The 24,688-nt window shown below is 40.0% G+C and overlaps 1 protein-coding gene across 1 annotated transcript; it reads right to left on the reverse strand.

Moving 5' to 3' along the window:
• Nucleotides 1–872: 872 nt before the first annotated feature.
• LOC311057377 (cytokine receptor common subunit gamma-like) lies at nucleotides 873–17,540 on the reverse strand (the record flags this gene model as incomplete). The annotated part of the gene is made up of 9 exons (XM_084074336.1): nucleotides 17,444–17,540; nucleotides 15,916–16,003; nucleotides 14,395–14,527; nucleotides 2,950–2,977; nucleotides 2,431–2,567; nucleotides 2,086–2,236; nucleotides 1,411–1,671; nucleotides 1,256–1,320; nucleotides 873–983 (listed from the first exon to the last, which is right to left on the reverse strand). The coding sequence occupies exons 1-9, from the start codon at nucleotides 17,517–17,519 to the stop codon at nucleotides 873–875; spliced, it is 1,050 nt and encodes a 349-aa protein (XP_083930462.1). The 5' UTR covers nucleotides 17,520–17,540.
• Between the last annotated feature and the right edge of the window lie 7,148 nt (nucleotides 17,541–24,688).

The following is a 24,688-nucleotide window of genomic DNA, read 5'->3' on the forward strand; positions in this document are numbered from 1 at the left end:
CAACAAAAAGGCATTTGTCTATACAGGTAACATATGAGGATATGAGGGCATGTGGGCCCCTGGTATACTCTGCATATTGCAAGAAATGACCCCACATTTAAGAATTTACTTTATAGCCAACTTGTTTTGAAGGACATTCTTTACAGAACCTTGGTCGGGAGTCTTCTCTCTCCGTGTCTCCTCTCACCTGACCTGACATATTAAAATACATTATTTACACACAGCCAGACAAAACTATGAGTGATCCTTTTCTGGATCAGATCCCACTTAGATATCTTGAAAGTGTTAGCGGCCCACCCATCTAACCACAGCCGATGGGTGGGCCGTGTGCATTCAGAGCCTGTTTACAATTATTTTACAAATAATTGTAAAAAAAAAAAATACAAATTCTTTGTAAATTAATTATATATAATCATAAAATATTTGTATTTTTCCAATTATTTGGGGGCACACTTGCAATATCCCCATGGCCCACAGGTTGAGAAACACTGGTTTAGACCCTGTACATCATTTTAGGCATGTTGTTTTCAGCAGCTAGCCAACTATATAAAATGTTTGCCGAGATGCAGTAATAGTAGGCAAAAGGACATAAAACGAGTATAACTGCCAGTTAATTTCAGTCTACAGTTAGCTCACCATATTACAGCAGGACAAAGAAAAATAAACATTTGTAACTAAGTAAGGAGTTAGTCATCAAGTCATGCAGTATCATTGTTAACGTTAGCTACAGATGAACACACTTTTCTTTTTTCTTGGCTTCACAAGCTGTATTTCAGTATACAGGCAGCAGACACTGATAAAGGTTTGTCTGCTGACTCAGCTGTCAGTTCCATTCCAAATGCAATTGGAACGTCTTCATGCATCTCTCTCCTTTACATGTTGGATTCCTCTTCTACTACCCTGCTGTCTGGATCAGCAGAGGAGATGAAGCCTCGTCTACGTCTACGACCAACACTGATGTTTACATAATCTGGACTGTCCTCCTGAAACACGACAGCACAGTGTAACATGAATCACATTCATAATGATGAAGTCTCAGTATGAATAGGTGTAATCAATTTAGAATAATTTAGCTCTCCTCACTGCTTTGTCCATGACAGAGTGTTGCTTCCTTTAAATAAATAAAAAAATATTATTTTAAAGAGGAATAACTGCATCTTTTAAGCTTTTTAGTGTTTGCTGCAATACTGACAAAAATGTAACTGTCACATTTGAATGAGTAATGACAGGAAACTCACCACATCCACAACATAACCAAAGGAAACACCAGCACTGCCAACACTTTGACTCCAATAACAACACGCAGGAGGATACGATCAACTGCAAGAACATTTTACATTAATAATCAAAGAAGTATGAAATGAATCAACATTGTTTTCAGTATATTTAGGTTTTCTATGTTTTACTCACAGTCCATTCTGTCCCGGATCTTCAGCTGAATCTCAGTAGAGTTGTTGTTTTCTCCCTGTGAGTTCCAGGTCTGACAGAAGTACAGTCCAGTCTGGGAGGGCTGCAGAGAGGCCAGAACCAGAACCTCTTCTGACGCTACCTGGACCAGGGAGCTGGAGCCAGGAGGCCCAGTCCTCTTGTACCAGGTGTGGTTGTGTACTGGTGGGGTAGCAGCACTGTTGCATGTCAACAGCACACTGCTGCCCTCTGCCAGACTGACCTCTGACAGAGACAAATAGACAATAATAAAACTAATATAATATATAATGTGTTCCTGAATTTGACTCTGCCCCTATGAGGTAAACGACAGACAGACAGACAGACAGACAGACAGACAGACAGACAGACAGACAGACAGACAGACAGACAGACAGACAGAACGACAGAACGACAGACAGACAGACAGACAGATAAAAACACACACACCAATGCTATTTTCATATTATCTACTGTTATCATTGTTTTCCTTGAGCTTTGATCTATAAAAAGTACTTGTATTATCCTACCATGTAAAATAAGGTTCTGCTGTGACCTTCCTCTTTCTCTTTTTTTTATCCCCACTACTGCATTCTGATGACAATGTAAATATGTTCAAACAAGTTTGGTCTGGTTAAACTAGTGGGTCTTTTTTAATACCTTTGGATCCCCAGTAGACAGGTTGACTCCAGTCACTCCAGTATATGGACTCTCCACAGTGACTGGCCACCTTAAACCTCACCTGGAGCTCATAGCGGGAGTTACTGGAGGCCAGGTTGGTACAGTGACTCTGCCTGCTGAATCTAAGAATCTAAAAGACAGACAGACAGACAGACAGACAGACAGACAGACAGACAGACAGACAGACAGACAGACAGACAGACAGACAGACAGACAGACAGACAGGCGTTCAGCATTACATGATTCTTATGATTGATATTCCCTTTGGAAAATTCTATAATTTGGGCGGTTGCTCATTTAAAAAAAAAACAATTCCATGCCTACCTCCCATTCCTCATAGTTGGTCCTGTAGCGAACTTCATTTTCCAAACATTGGTACCAACCATTGGTATGATTCCAATAGAAACACAGGTTGTTGGAGTCGTTCTTAACAGTCACTTTGACTGGAGGATACAGCTTGACTGAAAATGTAACACAGAATTTATGAAAAGAGGTGAAGAACCAAACAGTTCCAGGATGTTCACAATAGTAGCATTAGGATCCCTGAAGTTAATGATACTGATGAACATTACAGTAAGATCATGTCTCTCTTAAAAAAGGGAAAGTTTAGCGTAGCTTCACTCATAGTGGCACACTTAGAGACGGCTTCACGTTTAAATGGCATAAAGAAGCTAGAGATGTGACATTTGTACCATTTTAAAATTAATATTTTTTTTTAATGAGGGCTGCTAATAAACGATAACTTAAAACAATTACAATAATAATGAAATATTAGCACATATACAATGTGCTATGTCCTAATATAAACCAAAAATGATTGAAGCAGGAACCAAATGATCTTACCTTTGGTTTTTAGGTTGTGTTCCTGGAGGAAACTGCTATTGTCATGTGTCAGCTTTGTGTAAAAAGTAAGGAACCTCTGAGTTTCTAACTTGTTGTATGGCTGCTTACACCCAGTAGTATAGCCATTCTCTGAGGTATAGAATGTACACTCTTGGAAGTTATTGTCCGAATGAAACCTAAACACAGAAACATAACCGGAGACCAGTCATTGAAAACGCACGCACGCACGCACGCAGCTCAGTTCACCCAAGAATTCCTAATTAAAACTTGATTTGCGAGTGTGTGTGTGTGTGTGTGTGTGTGTGTGTGTGTGTGTGTGTGTGTGTGTGTGTGTGTGTGTGTGTGTGTGTGTGTGTGTGTGTGTGAGTAATTCTGTATTATAGTATTCATGGTATTCAGGGTATTCCAACCATCCACTTTGGATTGATCTGTGATGAAGACACTAACCTGCTGTAGAAAGTGTAGTTGACCTCTGTGTTCTGTCCATCCCAGCTACAATGGACATAGTCCAGATCCACCAGCAGACAGCTCACATCTACAATCACAAACATACAGTTAAAACTACAATAATGGCTGGGACACAAAAATACAACAATGACATTGCTGTTTCATATAAATTGGTTACACATTACAATATTTAGGTTTTCTATGTTTTACTCACAGTACATTCTGTCCCGGATCTTCAGCTGAATCTCAGTAGAGTTGTTGTTTTCTCCCTGTGAGTTCCAGGTCTGACAGAAGTACAGTCCAGTCTGGGAGGGCTGCAGAGAGGCCAGAACCAGAACCTCTTCGGACGCTACCTGGACCAGGGAGCTGGAGCCAGGAGGCCCAGTCCTCTTGTACCAGGTGTAGTTGTGTACTGGTGGGGTAGCAGCACTGTTGCATGTCAACAGCACACTGCTGCCCTCTGCCAGACTGACCTCTGACAGAGACAAATAGACAATAGTAAAACTAATATAATATATAATGTGTTCCTGAATTTGACTCTGCCCCTATGAGGTAAACGACAGACAGACAGACAGACAGACAGACAGACAGACAGACAGACAGACAGACAGACAGACAGACAGACAGACAGAACGACAGACAGATAAAAACACACACACACCAACGCTATTTTCAAATTATCTACTGTTATCATTGTTTTCCTTGAGCTTCGATCTATAAAAAGTACTTGTATTATCCTACCATATAAAATAAGGTTCTGCTGTGGACCTCCCTCTTTCTCTTTTTTTTATCCCCACTACTGCATTCTGATGACAATGTAAATATGTTCAAACAAGTTTGGTCTGGTTAAACTAGTGGGTCTTTTTTAATACCTTTGGATCCCCAGTAAACAGGTTGACTCCAGTCACTCCAGTATATGGACTCTCCACAGTGACTGGCCACCTTAAACCTCACCTGGAGCTAATAGCGGGAGTTACTGGAGGCCAGGTTGGTACAGTGACTCTGCCTGCTGAATCTAAGAATCTAAAAGACAGACAGACAGACAGACAGACAGACAGACAGACAGACAGACAGGCGTTCAGCATTACATGATTCTTATGATTGATATTCCCTTTGGAAAATTCTATAATTTGGGCGGTTGCTCATTTAAAAAAAAAAAAATTCCATGCCTACCTCCCATTCCTCATAGTTGGTCCTGTAGCGAATGTCGTGTAATATCGGGTCCTGTGCTTATGAAATATGAAAATATTATGTTATTAATACATTATAACCCAGAAACCGTCAAAATGTCTCATAACAGGCAGAGACCAAAACTAGCAAAGTTTGGGTCAGTCTGTGGCAAAAAGCTGCAGTTGAGTTAATTACCTTCAACCATCCTGTCCTATTGTCTGGAGTGTGAATCTATGACACCACACCCGGCCCAATTCTTTTGTTTACTCAGAGAGAGCCTAATTATATGCAGGAGAGCCTGCCAGTTGTCTCTCCCAAATCATCAGAATGACAAGAATCAAGTAGTATAAGCCTATACAAAGTGTACTAGTCTTTTCTAATTATACAGATGGATAGAACTAAGTTTTAGTAAAATAAAGATCGTTCTGTGTCTAAGCCAAGGTTAAGACGACATCATTGTGTAAGGGATTTTGACTCTCTCTCCAGAGGAGAGGAGCTGGAGAAAAGCGTTTCTTTTAAGTCATTTTAATCATCTAAATAATTCATACAACGTCAGACATGTCAATGTTTAGATTCATTTCGAAGCTAATAAAATGTTGAATAATAATGTTATAATGTGAGCTTGTGTAAAAGTACAGTTTGATAGATAAATGTTATATACTAAAACTAAGGCAGATCGTAACCCAGTGTGTGACTTTTAGGCCCACCCCAAGAAATCCATTGTTCTTAGCAACCTGTATTGTGAATGGTCAGAAAGAGGGCCCGTGGCTTGCATATAATGTGATGTGTTTGTGAGAAACGGGGCTCTGTGATTTGGATCTACGCAGAGGCCATGGCCTACAGAATAAAGGAAATTCTATGGGCCGCGCCATATATTGAATTGACTTGGATGTATGGATTGCTGAGAACTTTGACAATAAAGTGAATTGTTGAGAATGTAAACTCGGACTCTGAGCGTTGGCTTATTCTCCGCCGCCGGATATGGATTCTTATTTCTACCGGTCCGCTATGTTCAGACACCACACAATTACTTGGCGAACCAGCTAGTTTCTTGCTGAAGGGATACCGGTCGATTTTGCAGCGTTAAAGGTATGTGTGCTATGTTTTGGCGTTGCCTAATCTGCTTTCCCTCGGTATGATGGAAAAGAACCGAACCGTGTGTCTGGTCTGCGTTCCGGTGGAGATGCGTGTCTGGTTCCGGCGGGGTTTGTTAGTCTGCGTTCAGAGCCGCAGCTTATACCGTCTTTTGGAGACGCGCTTTTTGATTACTCCATGACTGTTCAAGTCATGGCTTAATTAAATGTACAGGCTAGAAAGTGCTAGTTGCACATCTGGTTTGTTTAAAACTCTATCTTATCCCTGGTAAATGGTATCTCATATCCAGCGTATAGATAGGGATTTAGTTGCGAGTCCGGAAAGCACAGCGGTTTGCATCCGGCACCTGGACAATGATGTTTCATCTCCAGGGTAGTAAATGGATTCTCGCTACTGGTAACTAGGCCTGATCAGTTTTTTTATACGCGAGCTACCTGGTAACTCACGACGGCTGAAGGGGCATTTAAATTTGCATTTGGCTTGAGTGGGACTCTGGGTCGGGAAAGAAATCTATTTGTTGCTAGTCCTAAAAGCACAGCGGTTGGCATTAGGCACCTGAAAAGTGATGTTCTCACATTCAGCGTATAGATAGGACTGTAGCGGTGAGGCCAGAAGAGGAACTTGGCGTTCGCCAGCGTGCCAGAAAGCGACGGGTTTGCATCTGGTGAGTACTTATTGTGACCCCGGGAGAAGTTGAATGGAGTATTTGTGAGCGTGTTATAATGTGCTGTTTCCAAACGGCGCGGTAACCTTTTGCATATGGCGTTTGTGACCTGTTTGTTTATTGTGTGTGTTATTCGATGATATGCTTCTAATGGGTCTCAGATATTGGCCGATTGGTTATTGCTGCTTGTGAGGTCTTGTGTTTTTGTTGTGTGTTTACAAGCTGTGTCATGTGGTATTATTTCTCTCCTATTATGCGTGCCACCACTTTGGTGGGGGCTGTATGTGGAGTAACTGCGTGGACTTAAGCTGCTGGTGTACACGGTGGTTTGGGTCCATTTATAATTTTTCTACGTGAATGATTCTTGCTGTATTGGAGCGTCGAGACATTCAGTATACATGTTTAATTTTTTTTACAGGAGTTTGTCTATGGTGATGGCGTAGATCTCGTGTTTGTTCGAAAACATTGTTATAGGGAATCATGTTTTCGAGAGGGGAGTGGAGTATTATAAGCTTTCAAAAAACTTTGTTTGGACTTAGTTTTCTGGCTTTGAATATTTTGGTTGAGTGAAAGAGTGGAGTTAAATTGCATTTTATCTTGGCCCAGTGTGTCGAGTGGAAATTTGTGTAATTATTCAATTTTGTTGTAAGAGCCAGTTAGAATGTGGCTGTGTAGGCCTACAGGATTAATGAAGCGTTCTTGCTTTTGACTGTAAACAGGTGAGGTTAGGAGGTCTAATTTAAAGCATTATCTACTGTAACATGAGTCTCATGGGGGGGGAATGTAGCCCTACTGTTTGTGTAGTTGTTTGTTTTTGAGGGGGATGGCATTTTCACATGGCTCCTTTGTTCTTCTGTGTGAGAGCCGTCAGCGAGCGCCTTCTGTAGTTTTTTTTGGCCAAGAAATGTAGTTTTTGCTACATGTCTTGACTTCCTCGTTGCCACGTCATATCCGGCGAGACGCGACTGCTGAGTTTTAGTTTTTAAATCTTTAGAAACTACTTTTCTTATATTACATTCGTAATATATTCTTATTTCAACGCTTGTACAAGATTCCTTTGTGTGGATGGAATAAGATCTTTTGAGGGAGTAAAGTATTTATTTTCTATTTTTGCATTTAAAATTTTCACTTTATACCCTGTAGTTGTACAAAGGCACTCGTGTGTGGGAAAGGCTTCTTTCGACTGCGTTTTAAGCACATGATGGCGTTTAGTTTTACACGCTGTTCGTTTTTGAGGCATTCTTGCTTTCTTTCTATTTTATAGGAAGACATGTCTTCTTAAGAATCCATGGATCAGGTTTCTGTTGCAGTAGCACAAGTATTGTTTGTGTTTATTTTCGTGTCTTTAGGACACTTGTTGAATGTCACAGTTCCTTTGTGGGGAGCCAGTAAAAAGAGCCGATTGGAAATGCTTTCCTTCTTTTGTCTTGTCGTTGTTTATGGTTAGGGCTATTGTTACAAATAAGTGTGTGTGTGTGTGTGTGTGTGTGTGTGTGTGTGTGTGTGTGTGTGTGTGTGTGTGTGTGTGTGTGTGTGTGTGTGTGTGTGTGTGTGTGTGTGTGTGTGTGTGTGTGTGTGTGTTTGTGTGCGTGCGTGTGCGTGTTAATCCCGTTGGTGGGGGAAACTGGATGTGTTTGTTTCATGTGAATCGTATGGTAGGCTATGAGTGCTTATTGAATGGTTGTTTCCATGTTATTGAAAGAGGAGTATGGTTAGGCTGTTGGTTGTAGGCCTATTGCTTATTGTGAGGGATAGATTAAATTGGCGAAAATCACTGTTGGTGTTTAAGTTAAGAGAGTTAAGGTAGGCCTATTGTATCTAAGAGACATATTGCTTTGTTATATGGCATTGAATTTGTTTTTTTATTATTCAATTGATCATCAATGGGCCATCATGAGAGTGATGTCCGACTTTATTTGAATATAATTTCTGTGGAAGCATAGTGTTGCTTTTCCATGTTAATTTTTAGGTCTGCCTATAATGCGTTATATCTGTGTGATTTAATGCATGAATGTGTTGCATGTAGGCTGACTGAGGTGTGAGATGAGGAACATAGCAAGTTGAGACTAATTGTTTGATGATAACTAAATAGTGAATGATAGGACAAATATCGATGAAATATTGATGAAAATGATTGCCTGCTTAAGTACACAAATAAGATATTTTTCCCATAATATCTGAATGGTGTACGAAAGTGGTGCTATAAGTGGCCTTAAAACCTTACTAAAAGTATAAATTAAAATTGTTTAATACCCGTGAATATTTGATGGGGCACACCGCCCAACCATTCGTGACTATTTCTGTCCCTTTAAACTGACGGACGCCCACTGGTGGATGAGATGAATTATCACACCCTTCAGTAACCTATTTAGATTGATGTTAAAAGCAAAGTAAATACTTTTAAAATAGATTAAACCTGAATTTGAATGACAATTTATGAACAGTTAATCGGTCTATGTTACTATTTTAATGACACGAATGTGTATGATTTGAAGCTACAGACGTGTAATTATACTCGATTTTTGTGATATACCACCGATGCTAATAATAAATTAGAATACGTTTTTGGGTTTAAGTATTGCAAAGAAGAAATTAGGAGTTCACCCTACTGGACGCACTGATCGTCCCGTGATCATTCGTGATGACGTGTTGCCTGTGGGAGTGACCTATTAGACGCCATTAAAGCGTATTTTACCACTAGAGGAAGCTGAGATTGACAGAGTCAGACTGGCTCCCTCTGGCGGTCAAAGTATGAAGCCTGTCTATTAAGGACAGTTGATATTAGGTCTTTTCGACACTATTTTCTTGCATGATGACAGAGTTGCTTTCTTCTAACAGTTCTTAGTTTAATGAGGTAACTTAGTATTATTTCTAGGTCTAGTATGTTAAGTATGTTTGACTAACATTGTTGTTTGTTGTGTTAACAATTAATCTGTTTATTTCATAGATAGCCTTCACAAGTGAGACTAAACGATTGTCAGTATGGCCTGAGGGTCTTGTGCCAGCTTAACAAGGACCGTTCCTGTTTGGAAGAAGTAAATGTATCAACCAGACTTTTAAATTGTTGCAAAAATTAGAATATTTGATTACACTGAAAGTAACCAGAGGGGCTTAGTGTAGTCCCAGACAAGTGTCTTAGTTCTAGAAAGAAGGATCTTTGATTCTCGATTTTAACTATTCATTGATTAGATTATATGTTTCTAAAATAGAGTGTGTTCTTAAGCTAAGGACTTAAGTGGAGCTTTAAAACCTCCTATCCTTGGCAATAGAGCTTAATACCTTTTGTTACATTTGCTACAGCTTCTAACAGAAATCAAAATTATACATGTATTTGAGCATGTACATAGAGTGTACATGTGTTGACCAAATTTACACCCAGTTTTTTTTAAATTGACAATGCTTAACAGTTTATATGTAATACTGATTGTAGAATATTGTGTGCTGTGTAAAATGACACATTTCTGATACAATATATTACACTAGTATCAGTTTCCCTTTGAACGAACCGCTCTGACTTAGCTGACACAATGGTATCCATGGTTTGTGTTTCATTTTATGAGAAAAAGTACAGTGTAAAACGTGCTTTCAGTAGACAGAATACTGAGAAATCCTAACATTTTAGTAAAGGCCTGGAGTAAAAGATGGAGTGGCAATATTTGTGACTGAAACGATTTGAACAAATACTAATTAATGTTGCCTGAGGGAAGCATATTTTATCCAAAAGAATTGGGAAAAGAAGGAGAGGGTGTTTTGGTTTTCAAAAGAGGGAATGAAGTAATCGAAAAAGCTCACACAGAAATCCCACACTAAAACTGACGACCGCATGGTTGTCCAGTAAAAAACAGTGGAGGAATTGCTTCATCTATGAATTCCCTATGTGCGAGAGGTCCATGTGTCCCCGACAGTTCGATCCAGTTGCTACAGGAGACCGCAGTCACCACTGATGGCAGAGGGGCAGACAGGTGTTTGCCAGTGGACAAGCCTGTTGTCAGTGCATCGACACCCGTCATAACGTGCCTGCGTTGAATTCGAGAGGGGTCCGGGGGTCATTGACCTCCAATTGAGGCCCATAAGTTCCAGTCGACAGGTTTTTGCCAACACACAGGTGCAGCTCAAAGGACGATGTCATACTACAGTCTGACAGTTACATCATCTTGCATAATCCTGTCCGCGGCCTCTCAGAAAACCTTCGTCTCAACGTCCCATATCATGTTGTCCCCCGAGGGGGCTCAGCGGAGACGCGAAGGAACCGGTGATCCAGTGTAATGGGTCACCGGAGAGGGGAGGAGTCTGGGCATGAGGTAAGCCTGAAGATATTTTGACTGCAAAAGATGCAAAGTTATTGCAGAAAAAGACATTTGAAGGACACTTGAAGTGATTGGAAAATAAAAAGAGACATTTGAAATGTACAGAGACATTACTTTAGGTGTTGGTGAATATTGGAGATACTGGAAGTACCAGAGGAGTATCACGTACAAGGAAAATAGAAGCCACCTTTTGAACTTGACACAAGGACATGATACATCACAGATTATAGTTTGGTGTGGGAGTTTAAAAAAAAAAAGAGCTAAAAACTTGCTTCTATGCCTATTTTGAAACTTGATAACAAACTCTTCCTTTAAAACTAATATTAGATTTAGCAAATATGCTTTCAAAAGTCTACTAACAAAATTATAGAGTAAGCAGGTTGCAAATATTGTCAGTTTATTTTGGAAAATGTTCATTTAAGGAAAAATAGTTCTGTGGTTGTCCTTTAGACTTCACAGTTTTGGGATATTTTCATGATTATCAAATCATGGCAAAATACATTGGAACATTCTTAAACAAAAGAACAAGTTAATTAGAGCACTCTAAAGAGAGTTGTGTGTAAATTAAGAGATGTGTCTTTAATGAATCACAAATTTTGGAAATTATAGTCAGGAAAATCTGGAGCAAAGTAAGATGTGATTGCAGTATGCAGTAAAGAACTTGAAATATAGGAGTCATATGGAAAAAGGATAAAAGCTGTGGTAAGTGAGTAACAAAATGGAACGATTGATTGATGAAATACAAAAGGAATTAGAAGAGTAAAATATCGATAAAGTGGGAAAGATCATTTTAATATTGGAGGGAGTAGTAGTAGTAGTACAAATTATGCAGGAACGACTGGACCAGAGTCCAGGAGAATGTACTGTCTGAAGAATCAGTGCATTCAACAATTTAGTGATAGGTTCTCTAATCTTAACAGCATGAGTTAAACTGTGTGTTTATGAGTGATTAACCCCTGAATGTATGAGTGTTAAGCAAGAAGGACATCTGTTGAGCTTATGTAGAACAGGTGTAGGTAGGCTTTTGTTTTGTACTAGGAGAAATTAAGCAGGTGCTGAGTTGGAGAAGTCATCCCATTTGGACCAGGATGACGGCGGGCAGAAGGAAGCAGCGGACCCAGGGACAAGCAGAGGTCGATCGGACTTCTACCCCCAGGGAACCGCAGCGACACCTATCTTCACACCTCCACCTATCAGCGACCATCACAGACCATGGTCAAGAGGGGAGACTTGAGGATACAGCCTGCATGAGATTCAACCCACCACGCCGGAGGAGGGAGTTTCAGACCTGACAGCAGTTCCATCTCTGCGTCACCGCACCAGCAGGAAGTGGGGCCATCAGCTACCTGTCAACTCATCGGCACCGGCCCCGCAAAACATCTTTGCCAGGATCTTTGCCAGGGCCAGGGTGTAACACCTCTGGCGACGGGAGGGCGAGAGGTCTCAGATCTACATGGTTTTTGACAAGTAAGCGAGCGTTTGGAAGTCCCAGGTACCGGAGTTACCTGAGACACATCAAGTTGCATCTGCGAAATTGAAAGACACGATACTTTCTTTTGATCACATGAAGAAGAGGAACCCGTACAGTTCAGGTATGGGTGAGTGACTCCTGATTGACCACGTCAGTCAAGTATTGAAATGACTGTGTCTTCTGTTCAGAAGCAGCAAGCCTCAGGATGATATTTCCTGTGTGATTCACAAATTCGGACAGAAAGGAGCATCATTCTTGTGGGGCATGGTTTTCCGAACTATGGTGGGTGCTCAAATCTGCAGATTGAGCACACATCATGGCGAGGGCATTCAAACTTATGCCTCATGTTGAATTGTTCAAAATGAACAGTCGAGGAGAAGGAATTGCGTTTGTTTGTTAGTATAGAAAAAAAAGAAAAGAAAAAAGAAACAGAACTGTGTCTCTGTATTTGTCCACACAATGTAACATGTCAACTTGTAATAATGATGTTTTTATTAACTTGAGTTTTCCTTAGGTTTGTGTAAACAAGTCCAGCCGGAGAGTACAGTGATATTATTTCTGTTTGTTTAATGTATAATGATTTGTTTATGATTCACTTTATAATTCAATAGCCTAGAGGGGGAATGGGTCGACCATTCTAAACGGAATAATTTGTCTTTTCTAACCAAAGTTTCAAGATTGCTTTATAGGTGGTGCATAGGAACGTATGCCCGACAGGCCCCGAATATTTTATTGTAAAGAATATTGAGTAATTCTTTAAGAGGGGAATGTCGTGTAATATCGGGTCCTGTGCTTATGAAATATGAAAATATTATGTTATTAATACATTATAACCCAGAAACCGTCAAAATGTCTCATAACAGGCAGAGACCAAAACTAGCAAAGTTTGGGTCAGTCTGTGGCAAAAAGCTGCAGTTGAGTTAATTACCTTCAACCATCCTGTCCTATTGTCTGGAGTGTGAATCTATGACACCACACCCGGCCCAATTCTTTTGTTTACTCAGAGAGAGCCTAATTATATGCAGGAGAGCCTGCCAGTTGTCTCTCCCAAATCATCAGAATGACAAGAATCAAGTAGTATAAGCCTATACAAAGTGTACTAGTCTTTTCTAATTATACAGATGGATAGAACTAAGTTTTAGTAAAATAAAGATCGTTCTGTGTCTAAGCCAAGGTTAAGACGACATCATTGTGTAAGGGATTTTGACTCTCTCTCCAGAGGAGAGGAGCTGGAGAAAAGCGTTTCTTTTAAGTCATTTTAATCATCTAAATAATTCATACAACGTCAGACATGTCAATGTTTAGATTCATTTCGAAGCTAATAAAATGTTGAATAATAATGTTATAATGTGAGCTTGTGTAAAAGTACAGTTTGATAGATAAATGTTATATACTAAAACTAAGGCAGATCGTAACCCAGTGTGTGACTTTTAGGCCCACCCCAAGAAATCCATTGTTCTTAGCAACCTGTATTGTGAATGGTCAGAAAGAGGGCCCGTGGCTTGCATATAATGTGATGTGTTTGTGAGAAACGGGGCTCTGTGATTTGGATCTACGCAGAGGCCATGGCCTACAGAATAAAGGAAATTCTATGGGCCGCGCCATATATTGAATTGACTTGGATGTATGGATTGCTGAGAACTTTGACAATAAAGTGAATTGTTGAGAATGTAAACTCGGACTCTGAGCGTTGGCTTATTCTCCGCCGCCGGATATGGATTCTTATTTCTACCGGTCCGCTATGTTCAGACACCACACGAACTTCATTTTCCAAACATTGGTACCAACCATTGGTATGATTCCAATAGAAACACAGGTTGTTGGAGTCGTTCTTAACAGTCACTTTGACTGGAGGATACAGCTTGACTGAAAATGTAACACAGAATTTATGAAAAGAGGTGAAGAACCAAACAGTTCCAGGATGTTCACAATAGTAGCATTAGGATCCCTGAAGTTAATGATACTGATGAACATTACAGTAAGATCATGTCTCTCTTAAAAAAGGGAAAGTTTAGCGTAGCTTCACTCATAGTGGCACACTTAGAGACGGCTTCACGTTTAAATGGCATAAAGAAGCTAGAGATGTGACATTTGTACCATTTTAAAATTAATATTTTTTTTTAATGAGGGCTGCTAATAAACGATAACTTAAAACAATTACAATAATAATGAAATATTAGCACATATACAATGTGCTATGTCCTAATATAAACCAAAAATGATTGAAGCAGGAACCAAATGATCTTACCTTTGGTTTTTAGGTTGTGTTCCTGGAGGAAACTGCTATTGTCATGTGTCAGCTTTGTGTAAAAAGTAAGGAACCTCTGAGTTTCTAACTTGTTGTATGGCTGCTTACACCCAGTAGTATAGCAATTCTCTGAGGTATAGTTTGTACACTCTTGGAAGTTATTGTCCGAATGAAACCTAAACACAGAAACGAGAAACATAATCGGAGATCAGTCATTGAAAACGCACGCACGCACGCACGCACGCACGCACGCACGCACGCACGCACGCACGCACGCACGCACGCACGTAGTTCACTTCACTTCACCCAAGAATTCCTAATTGTCTCCGCCAGGCCAAAAGGCATGAGAGTATGTTTTACCCCCTGTCCGTCCGTCTGTGTGTCCGTCCGTCATTCGATCTGTCTGTGTACAGCTAATCTCCGGCACCGTTGGCTTGCTCGCAGCCAAACTGTGCACACACACTCCCTGAATACCAGAGCAGAACCTCTGCCCCAAATTTTTCACAGGGGCCTGTTATAGCGCCACCAGGAGGCCGATTGGTGCAAAACACATTTCTTGACAGTACTCCTACAGATTTTGTCCAAAAATCCCGCAAATCGGTACACAGTGTCTCTATAGTCATTAAACGAAACGGGTCTTTCAGTTTTCTCATATTCCATCCTGATTGGCTAAAAATGTCTTCCAAAGTTTGCAGGAGTGCTCCGTTTTGAACAAAATGCCTCAAATCATGAACACAGCATGCAATTTCCGTGAAATTTTGCAAGCACAGTCCCACTAGGGCGAGGAAGAACTACCATTTGAACATTTTCAAATCAGCCTCATGGTGGCGCTATAACAGGCCGATTCGTGTTTTTACCTATAATTGCACCGATCTGTGTAAAACTTTGTTTGCAAACTCCCTATAGGTCAAGGAAAAACCTTTTGCCCTGCCTTTTATAGCGCCACCAGGAGGCCGACTTATGTAAAACAAATTTTTTTATACTACTCCTTCCAATTTTATCCAGATTCCACGCAAATCGGTACACATGATCTCTATAGTTATGTGATCACGACGGATCTGTTTTATTTTTTCATATTCCATACTGATTGGCTAATATTGACATGTAAAGTTTGCATTATTGGCTTGTTTTGAACAAAATTCCGCAAATCATGAACGCACCGTCCAATTGCGCTCAAACTTTGCACGCACATTCACACTATGTTGAGGAATAAATGCCACCTTTTTAACATTGGCCTGTTATAGCGCCACCAACAGGTCTAATTTAGCGAAACACATGTTTTTAACAAAATGCCTCAAATCATGAATGCAGTCGTGCAAGGCCTAAGAAGAAATGGCACCCTTTTCACGTTGGCCTATTATAGCGCCACCAGGAGGCCACAATAGCCTACCTGACCTGGCGGAGACCTGAGCACTTTTTCTAGTTAAAACTTGATTTGCTTGTGCGTGTGTGTGTGTGTGCGCGCGTGTGTGTGTGTGTGTGAGTAATTCTGTATTATAGTATTCATGGTATTCAGGGTATTCCAACCATCCACTTTGGATGGATCTGTGATGAAGACACTAACCTGCTGTAGAAAGTGTAGTTGACCTCTGTGTTCTGTCCATCCCAGCTACAATGGACATAGTCCAGATCCACCAGCAGACAGCTCACATCTATAATCACAAACATACAGTTAAAACTACAATAATGGCTGGGACACAAAAATTCAACAAAGACATTGCTGTTTTAGTCCAGGGGCCAGGCCATATTTTGGTACCACCTAAGGTGACCGTAAAGTTTTTGTATTTTTGTCTTCCTACATGTCTCTAGTTTATATTTTGGTATGATAACCCTTCCAATCTTGTAGCTTAATGGCAGTTATCACTACCTACCGGCTAATGTATCCGGTAGGAGACACAAAGTAGAATCTTTGTGTCTCCTACACCCAGGCATCAAATTATTGCGACAAAAAACTAAATATATCCATGTATTCAAGGCTTCATGAGGTGTGCAATTGATAGAAAATACATATTTTTTTGGGTGAACTCCTCTTTAGGTTTCCCAGGGGGACTCTCTACCCATTCAGCTATGACCACCCTGGACCGAAGGAGGGTAAAGGAAACTTTTACAAGCTTATGGAAAGCAGTCTTTTTGCAAACACCAAAACTCTGAGAAGTTATCAATTGCACACCCCATGAAGCCTTGAATACATGGATATATTTAGTTTTTTGTCGCAATAATTTGATGCCCGGCTGTAGGAGACACAAAGATTCTACTTTGTGTCTCCTACCGGATACATTAGCCAGTAGGTAGTGATAACTGCCATTAAGCTACAAGATTGGAAGGGTTATCCTACCAAAATATAAACTAGAGACATATGTAGGAAGACAAAAATACAAAAACTTTACGGTCACCTTAGGTGGTACCAATTTGTGAAAATATCAGTGTTGGCCCCTGGACTATTTCATATAAATTGGTTACACATTACAATATTTCTGCATGTGTATATATATATATATGTATATATATGTATATATATATGTATATGTATAGGTACTGTGTATATATATCCGGCCGGTACTCATTGTCTTCGGCAGGCCGTAAGGCATGTTTTGCACCCCGTCCGTCCGTCCGTCTGTCTGTCCGTCCTATGCGTTAATACTCAGTAACTGCAGTGCATATGTTACCAACAGTTATGGTCTGGGAACGGAAGCCACATTTCTCTTATCTTTATCTTATAACAACATATTATCACAAGCCCTTTGTGTTTAGCCTCAGTATGAAAACAATGTATTTCTAAAATAAAACCTTAATTTCTTATTTCTAACTGCAACATTGGTAACATTAGGTCAACATTAGATCAACTTAAAGAATGAAGTGGAATAGGATTTTTTTTAGATAGGCCTATTATTATTATTGCTTAGATAGAGATCCTGACAACGCTGATTACACTGATGAACAAGTTTACCTATTTTATTACTGTAGGCTGGATGTACACACAGAGAGCTGAAAAAACCCTTAAGCAAACAAACACATTTTGATTCAACACATTCACAAAATAGTTTTTAAAGGTAATCCTTAATCCTGAATGATTAAAAGATTGACTAACTTACTGGTTTGATTTAATGGTTTTCTGGCAATCACACTGCCAGTCAGGTAGAGAAGGAGAAACAATCCAACTGGAGCCATGGCAGAACAGAAACTATCTGATGTGCATGTGACAAACTAATGGGGGTAGTTGCATACTCTCAACTTCCCTTGTTTTTTCAGAAACTATAGACGGGTTTCATGTTTGTAAACATTGAGAGGATATGACCGCGCAGAGGAGGGGGTAAGCCTATGGGTGCGTTTGGAAATTACGCACCGGAGCACACTCGCCTATTAGTTTGTATTGGCCAGTGCGCTCACTGCCGCTCAGGGCTGTATTTTCGAACGCGCCTTTCCCCCAGGCATGCGCAGATTGCGCATTCTGCTCTGTGATGACGTCGCTCGGAAACCCGTCTATAGAGCATCGCAGTTGCGCAGAATCCGGGTGCCGGAAGTAAATACTCAATGCATTTTTCCCATTGACTTTTCCAAAAATATTTATATCAATGAATTTAAGCCTAGAATCAAGCCATCCAGGATTCTGGTGAATCATGACCATAAAACCTTTTTTTCTGTGATTTTTTAAATTTTATATTTAATGATATATCATATGATATACTATGTTTAATAAATACCCTTTGTTTTGCCGTTTTCAAAAAAGTTTTTTCACAGAATCAAACGTTTTATGGTCATGATTCACCAGGATCCTGGATAGCTTGATTCTAGGCTTAAATTAATTTATATAAATATTTTCGGAAAAGTCAATGGGAAAAATGCATTGAGTATTTACTTCAGGCAACTGGAAGTGGGCGGGAACTGCGACGCTCTATTCTGCAGTTACAGAGCAGGTCACAGGTGTTTTTTTTATGAAGCACATACAAAACAAAAACTTTATCTTGAAACTCTGTGTTAAAGTCCTTCAACATTTTGGATATATATTAGGAGTCAAGAGAGTCTGGGAGTTCAGTCACTTATACTACAGTTTTAAAGTGTTAATTGAACTCTGACTGGACTAAATTGGGTTTTAGGTGTAGATACATTTGTCTGAAATTATTAACAACTATTATTTTCAACTATTTGGTTAATAATTGGTTGGCAGAAGTAGCCAGAGTGAATCAATAAGCTGATGGTTTTGTACTAGACCGTGTGCTGTATAGGATAATGGTAGGATGGGTGAGTGACCCACCCGTGTTCTTGTTTTTTTGTTTTCTGTTTTTTTCTTCTCTTAATTTCAGATCCTGTATGTGGGAGGCCTCTTATATATATTCTATATAGGTCATATGCACGGGAGGCCATGGCCGGGTCCCTCTGAGGCCGGGGGGATATATATATATATATATATATATATATATTGTGGTATCGTTTCAAACATGGCAACATGATATAACCACAATATTCCATCTAAATGGGTAAACATTGGAAGGTCTAATATTGTGCTAGGTGATTTTGAGTTTTGCAGTTAACAGTGTTTGGAGTCGGAAACAGTGTCTGTCCCATCTGGGGGGAGGCGATCATCAATTTGCATTCCCAAGCACTCTAAAAGTTCTGGCCATGGTTTAAGTTTAGAAGCCCAGATGCGTGGGGGTTTGAGAAGGCACAGAGAAAACACCTCTTGATTTGACTAACCAAAGAAGACAGAAGATTCTATTGTGTACAGATCTTTCCCGCCTTTTGTCCTGAAACAGAGGTTCCCAGCTTTGAGTGTGAACTCAAAACAAGTCATAGAGCCAAGTTCTTTTGTTAATCAGGAGGTTGATTTCATGGCTATTGTCCTTATGCAAGGGTGATGGTCAAAGGGGAACATCTGTTAATTCCCTCTGTCTCTAGGACATGGGACAGAGATGAAGTTAGAGTCAGATTGTTATTTCTGGGTAAAAGCTTATTTTGTAGTAAGTAACACAGTGTGAAAACATATGCTATAGTTGAAATGAATAAAGTGGATAACTATGATCTGTGCTGTTAACCAAGAGAAATGCCATTTAAGGAAAAGATTCAGTCTGGAGTAAATGTTGCTTTATTGATGTATGTCTAACTGCGGTTTGTAACCATGAAAGTATAGAGTGTGTGAATTCATTCTAAAGCTTGAGAGATGTTGAACAAGAAAGACTAAACCAGCCTTTGTGTAAAAGTAAAGTTTGATAATTAGAAATAAGACAAGTTGTTACACTACAAGGACAATGCAAATGTGTTTCAACAGGGTGTTGCGGGGGGCTCGGCCACGACCCTTTCAATATTCCTGTAATTGATGTGTGATTGGTGAACAGGGATCAGGGGCTGGTCTAAAACTACGTGACCCCTCCTCTTGTGGTAGAAGGTGAACTCTGTATAAATGCTTTGTTGTTACTTGTGACTGGGCTCGCTGCTAATCGGAACCCACATGGCAGACGTCCCAGTCAGGCTGAAATAAATGATGCTTGACCTGAAACTTGGACCCATGGACTTCTTCTTCCTTTAAGGCTTCTTTTCTGGGAAACTGGTATTAATAGCCCGCTCTTGGGATCGAAAATATACTTCATATATGGCGTATGTCGGCAGTCGTCTTAATATTCTTTCCTTCTTTTATGGAGGACGGGGTATGCGAGAAGAACCTGATTTTTTGTGGTTTTATTTTTGATTTTAAGGGCGATGGGCTGGTTTTCTGGAGAAGGGTTTTTTTGGGGGGAGAACCCGGGGCCTAAGGTAAGTGTTTTGTAACACAGGAACGCTTCTGAAGCCGTTAAAGGCCGGGGGCTGGTGATGTTCTGATCGTACTTATTATAACGGTGTAATGCCCCTCCGTGTTCTTGACTCATTTAGTGGGTCTGGGAGCGGGGATGGGTTTATTGTATTTGTTTTTGGCTGCGATTTGAACATTTTTTCAACATTCAAGATCATTTAATTATGGCTAAACAAACCTATTATTTGATTTTGGAAAAGTAAAAGTGCAAGGAATCTTACAATGGAACAATTAGAAGTAAAAGTGCAAGGAATCTTACAATGGAACAATTAGAAGTAAAAGTGCAAGGAATCTTACAATGGAACAATTAGAAGTAAAAGTGCAAGGAATCTTATAATGGAACAATTAGAAGAAAAAGTACAAGGGATCTTACAATAAAACAATTACCGCTATAACGTTTGGAGAAGTATGAGACAAGGAATCTTAAGGTAAAACAATTACCACTATATCGTTTGGAAAAGTTTGAAACTTACATGTAATAATACAAACCTCATGTAGACTGGGCCCAGGGTCCGATTATAAACTAAAAGTGAGTGTACGATCGCCTTTAGATATCGGCGCGCGATGGACTCCGAGTGCCATTAGCCCGACAGAAATCCTGGGTTCAGTTTAGTGTATAAGAGTGAGCCTTGTAGATATCTTGGGAACATTGCAAAATACTTGTAATTATGAAAATTACTATCGGCATAAGTCTAACAATTAGTCGAATCAAATCGTTGAGTAGTATAGCAGAATATGGTTTCTTCCTATGAGTATGTATTTTGTAATGTTCTACCGTGTAGGGAGAAAAGAGGTACATTTAGGTACAAGGCATTGTTTATTTTGTGATCGCATGGGAGTTTTTTTTGGGGGGTTGAACTTTTTATGTGTTACGTTCGTAATGCTGTTTTTCTTGGGGACGTCTTTGTGGGTTCATGGCTTTTCGGCTGTGTAATGATATCTTAATTATCACATTCGTGGTAAAGTTACTGTTCTTTTAATGTTGGTCTTGTGTAGGTATGTGTTGAGTCTTTGTTGTAGGGGCGAGTGGCATGTCTGTGAGTATGTGTGTTGGAGGTGCAATGGGGAGATTTAGATGATCAGAGGCTGCGCGCAGTGGACGCAAGGAGCGTGTGATCGTTCTTACTTTGAGGTGACTTTGTGGCTTTTCGGCTGCGTACTACTTTCTTAATTATCACTTTCGTGGTAGTGCTATTTTCTTCTTGGATTGGACAATGAAGATGTGAGTGTGATTCTGTGTCTGTGTTTGTCTCGTGCGTGGATTTTTGACGAATGGTCTGTGATAGAGCGTGTGTGTATGTTGGGGATAAAGTGGGTGTGTGAATGTGTGTTTTATGTTTTCTCTGGTGTGTGTGAGTGGTCGTGTGTTTGTGGCGCATTTTGCGTCTTGGGGAGGTAGTTTTATTTTATTTTTATTATTTGGACTGGATTGGAGGTTTTCGGTGCTTCTGTGTGCTTGAGATAGATTGGTAGATTTCATTTTTGTACAACACATCTTCTACGAAGAGTGTTGTAGAGGGGAGAGATGTGAAATGATTGTTTAAATATCTAACTGATGAACAGAAACATAACGATTTAGTCTAAACGATAGTGAAAATAATCTTTGAACTGTTAAAGTAATCTACAAGAGAGGACAGTAAAAAGTGTATTTAGAAAAAAGGAAAAATTGGAATGTTACAGTAAAGAAATAATATGAGTAAAGGTTAAATTTGATCAACTATAGATTTATAGATGTCCGTGTGAAGATATTTAAATATTGAGAGTTAAGGTTTTATTATTTAGGATTGATTCGGTTTGATCTGTGCTTTATTTATGACGGCTTAATTATTTAACTGGTCTAATATGTTGTTATGAGTGTGTTGTCCTTTTGTGTCAAATCAGGGCTGTTTTCGGAGAGACTGCAGCCAGGGGAATGCATGCCTTTAGAAGATCCTGTTATCTGGCCAGAAACAGGGTTGCTTGTGTTCTTTCCGAGAACACCAAGGCTTGAACACGGAGTGGAAAAGCATAACATGGTCACATTAGGATCTGTTGGTGTTACTTTAAATATTGAGGGACATGTGATATAGCTAGCATGTGTGCTTCGACTAAAAAGATACACTTTATTTAATTGACTCAGCCGTGAATAAGTAATTAGACAGTGTTGATTTAAGACTATGGTTTGGATATAATGGAAGGTTAAAATGGAGAAACCGTAAAGTATAAGTTTCACTGGCTTTCTGATTGCAGGAGTTTGGGGGTTCATTCCAAAAAACACCTGAACTACTGCAACAGGGAGATATTTGTGATTCTTATTTTGCTAAAGTGAATTAGATTTTAGTTTATTAAATAGGAGATCTTAGGACAGAGTCATTGTTGGCCTTCTGATGGCCAAGAGATGAAGGAGGTACACTTTTTCGTTCAGGTTTTTAAAAGGACATAGACCTTTCTCTTTGGTGCTAAAATGTAAACTGTAAATTTGCCTTAAATTGAGTGACAGCTTATAAACAGTTCCCGGTCTGGATCACTATTCTTTTTCATATCACGAATCGACTAATATAATAGAGTTTCGATAGTGGACTTAAATACTTAATTCAGTGGTTCAGTACTGGTGCTAAAAATAGGCTGAAATTCGTTTATCTAAAGGTGACAGAACAATATACAAAATCCAAGCATTTAATAGGAGATGTCTGTGCTTTGAAATTACCATATTTTTGTTTGTTTGTTTTGTTAGGAACCAGGGAAAGAAAGAGAATTTGACCGCAGTTTCAAGGTAAGTGTTGGTTGATGTGAGTTACCAGGGGTGGACAGTCTTTTTCTGGTACAGACCTAAGTAATTAGTATAGTTTTGGCAGAACCTTGAGGGTCACAAATAGGTGGCTGGAGGGGAGTTTATCCTCATGCTCGAGACGCCATGATAGGAATAAGGTAGACAGATTAGATAGAAATTGACAGATAGTTAGGGGGGTCTTTGTTCCATTTGTTTAAACGGCTTTGCACCCTGGTGGCAAAACATCACCAACACTGATCTGTATTTAAGTAAAATAGATTTATTAGGCTTTAAGGAGAATACACATTTTGAAAATATTGAGAGTAAAAGTTCTGTTATTACTAAATTTAGGACCAAGAGGGGATGTTTGTACAGAGAGTACTGTAGTATAAATTTTGAATTAGTGTTCTGAAAAACATACAAAGGAGGGAAAAATTGAAAAAGTTTGATTGTAATGAAAAATTGAGATAGAGTAATTTATGTAGGAATCAATAGGCTAAGACCTAGTTAAAATGTATTATCTGTTTGGAAACATGTTTGATTTATTAGGAAAAGTCTAGGGAAAGTTTTTGCCGAGTATTTTCCTGTCAGGAATGGAGTTGGAGAAGCTGGAGGAACTTGGAGACACAGATGGCTGATAATCCAGAGGGGATCATGGCTGAGTGGATGGTGTCCAGGGCTGCAAGATGGAGTCGGTGGGATGTCAAATGGAGCCAAAGTCAAAGAAATCGATACACCAGGAAAGCTGTGCTGGTCCGAGGCCCTTCAACCTGAAGTCATCTCAACCCTAGTGTCACGGCATCAGCGGAGAAAGGAGCATCGATCGCCAGGCCGTCGGTCTACTCATCAGCATTGGCTCATCTAACGCATCGCTACAGGACAGCAGGAGAACAGACAGGTCCCGGATGACAGCAGATTTCAAGGAAACTAGGAGCAGCTCAACCAACCAGGAGCCGGTGTGAATCTTCAACCAGATGGCTGCTAACTACTCTTCGAACTACAACACTACAGGACGGCAGAAGGATAGAGCCACAGACGTCAAGCGGACGGCTAGATGGTCCAGAATCCAGATCTGCAGGCCTTGGAGATTCAACCAAGTTGCTGTGTCCAGGTGAAAGTCGTATGCTCTCTCATGGAGAGTGGACCCCTGGAAGCCCGTGCATGTTTTGATATGCCTTTTTATCGACGCCATAATAGAGAAGCAGCACTAGTTGCCAACATTTGAATAGTGATACTACGCCCCCACCCCCTATCAATTCCGTACCACACTTTCCTCTGACTCATGCCCCATCAGGTGTCATTGGAAAATGACACTACACCCCCACCCTTCATCATTTCCACAAAACCCCATTCTTTCCCCTGTTTCAAGCTGTGAACAGTTTCTGATTCAATGAACTGAGGAATCGGTGTGCAAAACATGGACATTCAAAGAAGAAGAATCCCGCAACTGCGCTTTGTTAGCTCAGGCGAAAAAAGAAAAACAGAAAATCATTTCTGCGCGCGTGGACACTGAAGGACACTTTTTGTTACAGGATGCTATACGATGTGTTTTGATCAGTAACCAAATGACGATTGTTTTACAGGTCCAGTGGCATACATAGGCAGGTTGTTAAGTGTTGATTCTTCTTAGGTTGGACAGATGGCTGGAGGAGACTTTAACCCGGAGTTGTATTATTTCACAGGTTTGAAAGTTCCTTTGTGGGAGACGTTGTGAAGTCTCCCAAGAGGGGAATGTGGTATCGTTTCAAACATGGCAACATGATATAACCACAATATTCCATCTAAATGGGTAAACATTGGAAGGTC

The sequence above is a fragment of the Gymnoscopelus microlampas genome (genome assembly GCF_963454915.1).
Source record: "Gymnoscopelus microlampas genome assembly, chromosome: 12".
In the NCBI taxonomy this organism is placed as follows: domain Eukaryota; kingdom Metazoa; phylum Chordata; class Actinopteri; order Myctophiformes; family Myctophidae; genus Gymnoscopelus; species Gymnoscopelus microlampas.